This window comes from Engraulis encrasicolus, unplaced genomic scaffold, assembly GCF_034702125.1.
Source record: "Engraulis encrasicolus isolate BLACKSEA-1 unplaced genomic scaffold, IST_EnEncr_1.0 scaffold_119_np1212, whole genome shotgun sequence".
In the NCBI taxonomy this organism is placed as follows: domain Eukaryota; kingdom Metazoa; phylum Chordata; class Actinopteri; order Clupeiformes; family Engraulidae; genus Engraulis; species Engraulis encrasicolus.
In genome coordinates, this window is record NW_026944680.1 from 122,501 (window position 1) to 129,629 (window position 7,129).

Genomic DNA, 7,129 nt, shown 5'->3' on the forward strand with positions numbered 1-7,129 from the left:
AAAGGTGCTATGTGTGATTGCTAATTTGTTTCTTTGTTTTGAGATTTTGGGGAAACTCCTACCCCCTACTGTGATGGGAATATGTCAACACTTGTTTGTGCTTTTGTTTTGTTTTTTAAAACAATCACATTTTATGTGAAATTCCCACTACTGAATGAGTACGCATAATACCTGTATGTCTTATAGGGGTGGCAATAGTACAAAGACATAGTCATCTGCTTGTTTGTTTATTGTGTGTTTTGTGTGTTTGTTTTTCCATATGATTTTATGTCTGTTTTACATGTTCCCTTTACTTGAATGAAACGTCACCTGTGGGGTGGCAGTAGTCTCTAGCCTAGCATGTGCAGTATATAGTACAGTAATTTGTTTATTTGGTCATTATATGTTTTGTGTGTTTGTTTTTCCATATGATTTTATGTCTGTTTTACATGTTCCCTTCCATCACATATATGCCTTGGAGGGGTGGCAGTAGTCTCGCTCTATGACCTCGCTGTCTGTGAGCATAGACCAGCCCTGACCATCCTTGAACTCCCAGCGGTACGGCAGGTGGAAATGCACCTTCACACACCTGTCTACAGGGGGCACCACCACACACATTCATTAACATTCGACTACATTGCAAATACTGTAAAAAAATATCAGAAGTTTACCAGCTGATTCAGAAATCCAAGTTAATAGGAATCCTCATTGTAAGTTATTGGAAGCTTTGACTTGAATTGAATTGCAGCTTTGTGTTCAAACAACTTACAATAAAGATTTAAATTAACTTTGAATTATGAGGCAGCTGGTAAACTTGTGATTTCCAGTTGAACCATGCTGATTTCTTTACAGTGTATGGCAGAATTAATTATCTGTATAAGTTATCATGACTTCTCACTGATAGAGTTTTTTACTGTGTAAATACATTTTGTTTCAACAAAAGTGACAATGGACAGGCAATATGTTATGTCCCTCCCGAGTAATACCCGGCATGCCTTTGCAACTTACTTCCTTGCTTGCAGAAGCTCTTGATATGATACAGGCATATCTCGGGCTCTGCAAAATTAAATCGGATACATATCGATTAGAGGCATTTCCAAGAGAAACTCCATCCACATGTTTGATTACTTGACTTCAGACTACAGATGCCTTTGGGGGTGTTTTGGATTTGGACTTTGTTTACACTGTCGTAAATATGTATATTTACATAAAATAATGATAGAATGTAAACAGACAAATTTTATTAATTTTAACAAAATTATTAATAAATGGTACTCTACAAATACATACATAAAACTGCGGGGAGGGGGCAATTGCACCATGGGATTCAATGCTTTTCATCATGTTATCATATGATTATTAGTGGTGTCAACAATAATCAGTTCGGCAATGCATCACAATGCAGGGCTGGGAAATACATAATCAATTATTCAAATGCCATAATCGATGTGGCATATTTACTTCCGCAGACATTTCTGGTGCAAATGAACTTGCATCGTACAATCACACTGAATCGAATCAAATTGTTATCTGACGAATCATTGTCGGATTGAATCGTACAGTGCCAATGGGCAGTGCCAATGCACACGCCATACAGTATGATTATCCTATCCAGCATTACCTCTTGGTTTGCCGTGAGCACCCTGATTGGTTGAATCCCGCATGGCCAGGATATTCCGGAACACTGGCAGCAGGGACGCCACCATTCCGCTGGACAGGCCCCGCCCTTGCAGCGCTCTCATTGGGTGAGGCTCAAAGAAGTCATGTGACCTGTCACAGTCTCCCGTGTGGCAGGTGCCCCTCAGGTAGTTCTCGCACACGTGCAGCCGGCGGCAGCCATCTTTGTCAGGGCAGAAGCCAAACTCACCGGATCCTCTGTTGTACGTGAAACACACCTGAAACACACAACAAAAGAAGACAAAACACTGAAATAACACCCTCATTCTTTCCATGCCAGTTGGTGACCTGTTTAAAGAATTACTTTTGATTTATATGTCTTTTATATTTCGCCTAGGTCCCCAAAATGGCTAGGTGCGCCCCTCAGAGAGAGCAGGTGTGTGGTTCTGCATATCTCACCTGTGGCAGCAGAGTTCCGTCATTCTGCAGGAGCAGAGTGCAAAGCTCCTCCCTCTGCAGGTCCTGCAAGTGGTGTTGCCGTAGCAACCGGCTGTTGTGGTCCGAGTACAGGTCGTGACTGAAGCGGCACACGCGCCTACAACACCCACCCCGGAACATGGATAAGAACAACTGTCATCCTATCTTCTTATGTGTTAAATGTGCACTGCTTAACAGAGCAGTTTCTTTCCAGAATGCATGCCGCCCATTCACAAATGTTACCTTTTTCATGAATACTTAACCCCACCATCAAATTCTATGTACAGTATTCATTATGGCTGGGAAAATTGCCCATCCCAGAACATGGATAACGACAACTATAGTACCTTAATCGAAAGAACATTAACGACTATGGATAATGACACACTTAAATTGGACCTCTACGCATCATCCCTCACCTTGCAGGTGCATCACAATGGGACAAACATAACTTGAAGGTAGAGGCTGGAGCACACAGAAGCTTCATTTTTAAATATTTTTTTAGCATGAACATCTACTCCTTCTTCAGAGTGGATAATGACACACGTCAGCCAACATCTAATGAGGGATTTTACTTCTCTTCTACAGCTACTTCAACCCATTTTAGCCTAAGGTACCTGTAAAAAATGACTGCTAAATGCCCAAGCCCTTTTGGGGAAAGCGTGCCCTCAGCATATAAAAACCTAAATATCCCAGCAAAAACATGAAATGAGTTGCATTTAAACTCTAAGTCCCTCCTCTCGCATTAAAATGTGTTCATTCATCATACATACCCACATTTTTTTTTTAATTAAAAATCTTAAATCTCATGAGCTTGAATGTTGTGCAGCTCCAGGCACCTAGGCCAATGCATCATCCAGCATCAATGGGTTAAACGCCTCTGCACCTGCCTACACACCCGCCACATGGATAACCATAACAGCCAACCCCAGAACATGGATAACCATAACAGCCAACCCCAGGACATGGATAACCATAACAGCCAACCCCTGGGGTGCATCCCAATATGTGACCTTGCTTCCTCGCTTGTCTCCTCGTCCCGCCTCCTGGCCCCTCCTCCGTGGAGAAAACGATAAAGTTTCCCAGCTGTCAGCCTAGCCACAACAACTTTTGAGGGACTGTTTTTCATTCACCATAACAATTGCACACGAGAAAAAGACTCTACAATTGAGCTTTTGCAAGATATTGAAATATAATGCTGTTGTCAGTGATGTCATCATGACGAGAAGCGAGTGGAGGAGGCAAGTGGAGGAGGCAAGGTCCCATATTAAGATGTACTCCTGATCATGGATAAGGATACACCACGTCAGCCAACCCCACAGCATGGACAACAACACAACTCAGGTCATAAACTGACGACCTTGCATAACTGCTGTAATTGGCAGAGGGCCAGAAAAGCAGGAAAATACACAGGACATGCTTTGTGTAGCAGAGTTTTATGGCTACAGATACACTCATTGGCCTCGTTTACATGAGGCATTTAACTCAGAATTAACTAATTTTAATTCTGAATAAAGCTTAATTCCGATTTCAAAACTCCATGTAAACCCTTCACAATTTGAAATTAAATGAAAGATCAAAGCAAACTTAACTGAACTATTTAATTATGAATTATTAATTTGGAATTAAAAACGTCATGTAGCCTATACGTAGCAATTGTCAGATCCAGGCAACTTAGGAAATGCTGATTAATCAGGGATGATTTAAAATCATATGTATGACAATTAGCCTAACATAACTAACCTGTATCACAGGTGTCAATAAACTCAACCAGTTCTGATACAGATGATCCTAATGACAGGTCAAATCAACAACTGCACCCGAGTTTGGAGAGATTCTGTTTTTTTTTTTGTTTTTTTTTTTAAATCTCTCCGATCATTAAGATCCAACCAGTTCTGAATCAGCTGATTGCACACAGTGACTGCACCTGAGTTAGAAGAGAGTCTGCCTTTTTGTCCCTTCTCATTCCAAACCCAAGATTGACACAGTTAATCTGATATGCAAATCTGACCTCAGCTACTGGGGCCATAGTTTGTGTGTACAGGGGTTTGGCTGTCCAATGTTCATGCAAAATAGTTGAATCAGCTGCTGTGGCCGACAACCTTAAATATTACTGCAAGCGTGTATTTTGATCACCACATGGCCATCATCAATATTTAATGAAGTCATCCTGTAACTTCTGCATTCATGGGCTCACCTACCTTCCGCGATTATGCGGGCAGTCCTCGCCCAGCAGGTAGAATTTGCACAGGTGTACGTTACAGCAGTCGTTGCCGCACTCCCGCGCCCTGCACAGCCTCACCGACGTCTTGGCCACCGCCGTCTTCTGTCCGTCCGCTCCGCACGTCACAGTGAACAGCTGTTTATCCCCCAGCACCCGGTCTAGCTCGCCCGACGGGAGCTGCCCTGATAGTTCCTGGGTTAGCGCTGACAGCTCTCGATGCCCGCCGTGGGCACACGTGGCCTTGTAGACGAGGGATTCAGCTGTTGGGCCCGTCGTCCCCTGCATGGTGCTCAGAGAGGTCTTCTGCTCGTCCACTACGTTGCCCGTCACTGCGAACAGCTGTATATTCCTCGCCGCCCACTCTAACTCACTCCGTAGCATTGTGTACTGTGCTGTGTTGTGTTGTATTGTGTGTTGTGTTGTGCTGTGCTGTGCTGTGCTGTGCTGTGTTGTGCTGTGTTGTCTTGTGTTGTGCTGTGTTGTGCTGTGCTGTGCTGTGAGTCAGGAGACCGCCAAGTCAGTGTGAGCAAGTCTACCAGCTGTCTGGCAGCCAGGGCTTGTTGTGTTGATATTGTGTCACCAGTAGGACTTTACCCCATCATAAAATATGCACCGACTGCACCCCACCCCTGCACAGTGAGGAAATGAAACCTAACCTCCCATTTCCGATCCGATGTACTTGACGAGGTCACAGGTTTGCGCCCCGAGGGGGACGAACAGGTGCAAGAAGACCTCCGTCACATACGCCTCACCCCTGTACAGTGAGGAAGTCAGTCCTATCCCAAGTCTTGAAATCAGGACGTTCATTGGCACTAGTGTTTCTCAACGGGGCCGGTACAGCCACCCAGGGGGCATTGGGGAGCCCTAGGCGGGGCGTTGAGAAGGATACAGTTGAGACGGGGTGGTGCTTATTTGTCATTGTGGGCGTAAGTTCATTTACATTTTTTAATAATAAGGGGGGCATTGGCAGGCTTATGATGATATTAAGGGGGCGTTGGGAGGCTTGGGATGAGGTCCAGGGGGCGTTGGGAGACTTGGATGAGGTCCAGGGGGCGTTGGGAAGCTTAGGATGAGGTCCAGGGGGCGTTGGGAAGCCTAGGATGAGGTTCAGGGGGCGTTGGGAAGCCTAGGATGAGGTCCAGGGGGCGTTGGGAGACTTGGATGAGGTCCAGGGGGCGTTGGGAAGCTTAGGATGAGGTCCATGGGGCGTTGGGAGACTTGGATGAGGTCCAGGGGGCGTTGGGAGACTTGGATGAGGTCCAGGGGGCGTTGGGAGACTTGGATGAGGTCCAGGGGGCGTTGGGAAGCTTAGGATGAGGTCCAGGGGGCATTGGGAAGCTTAGGATGAGGTCAAGGGGTGTTTGTTCAAAAAAGGTTGAGAACCACTGTCCTATGAGAACAATGACTATCCAGGAACTGGATGAACCAATGGGAAAAACAGGTAATTTGGAATATGAGGCACTGGATTGTAACTAATGAATCAAGTTGGCCTATTAATTTGGCCTATCACTGACTCCGCACGTCACAGCAAACAGCTGTTTATACCTCAGTGCATGGTCTAGCTCGTCTGGCTGGACTGGTCCTGATAGCTCCTTGGATAGCACTGAGAGCTCACTATGCCCCCCGTGGGTATACATTGTATAGGAGGGATTAAACTGAACTTCAACATGCACTCTGATGAAGATGTTCTAACCATTACATTGAAACGTTAGTCATGTTGTGCATTTGAATAAAAAAAGTAAAAAAAAATAAAATAAAATAAAAATTACATCTGTGCTGCTGCTCCGGTGTTGTCTCTTCAGTGAAGATTCAACTGAACTGTCTGAAGTACCACCACCTGCATTGTGTCGTACGTATGTCAAGTCAAGTCAAGTCAAGTCAAGTCAAGTCAAGTCAAGTCAAGTCAAGTCAAGTCAAAGTTTATTTGTAATGCACTTTTAAAACAACATGAACAGTTGACCAAAGTGCTAACAGGAAGGCCTAAGTAAAGACCTGAAACAACATGGAACAGCACAGACAAAGGGACATGAAGAGACACCCATAAAAAACACACACACAAAAATAAGATTAAAAAAAGCACAAGCATTAGTACAGTGTAGGTACGGTGTAGCTAAAACAATACACCAAGAGAAGTCAGGATCAATAAAGGGAATATATCAAAGTACACTAAAAGAAATAGCAGGGATCACAACGTATGTTGTGTTTTCAGACAGGACACAGGAGTCATGTGACCAGAGCAGCTGCTGTTGCCAGCGCACCAGTGGTGGTGGTCAGTGTTGCCAGATGTGTCTGACCAAATCCCGCCCAAAATGCTCTCAAAAACCGCCAAAATGCGCTAAATTCCGCCCAAATTCAACAAATTACATTGACTTCTATGGGCCCAAAACGGCTGAAAAAAAACGCCAAATGGCCAATTTTTCCCGTTTTTGCCCGCCGACGCTCATCCCAAGTAGCCCAATTGGGCGGGCACCCGCCCAATCTGGCAACACTGGTGGTGGTAGGCTATTGCGTCATCATAGGCACTAACAGGCAGAGGCAATTCTAGGGTCAGGTGGGACCCCAAGTGAAGATGCAAAAGAATGAACGTTTGAACCAAAATCGCCACTACTGTAGTACAGTATGGGCTGTAATTCACTATCTAGGGGCTTGGGGGCCCCAAGCGACTGCCTGCCTTGCCTGGTTGCAAGATGCGCCTCTGCTAACAGGGACTTTGCCCGCCATAAATTATGCAGCACGCTCGTAGAGTGAGGAAACGAAACTTATCTCAGAAGCGTGCACAGCGGAAGTCAACACTTTTTTTTTGCTGATCTTACAGTAATGGCCTTGAGGAAG

The 7,129-nt window shown here is 44.9% G+C and overlaps 1 protein-coding gene across 1 annotated transcript in view; it reads right to left on the bottom strand.

Annotated features, from left to right (window-relative positions):
* LOC134442133 (protein mono-ADP-ribosyltransferase PARP12-like) overlaps window positions 1-4,678 on the bottom strand; it is a 13,260-nt gene extending 8,582 nt beyond the window's left edge. Inside the window, exons 1-5 of the mRNA XM_063192426.1 lie at window positions 4,275-4,678; window positions 2,056-2,191; window positions 1,601-1,874; window positions 988-1,035; window positions 446-572 (exon numbers count right to left, since the gene is read on the bottom strand). Coding sequence (XP_063048496.1) covers window positions 446-572; window positions 988-1,035; window positions 1,601-1,874; window positions 2,056-2,191; window positions 4,275-4,678 — 989 coding nt within the window. The remainder of the gene's footprint in view (window positions 1-445; window positions 573-987; window positions 1,036-1,600; window positions 1,875-2,055; window positions 2,192-4,274) is intronic.
* Between the last annotated feature and the right edge of the window lie 2,451 nt (window positions 4,679-7,129).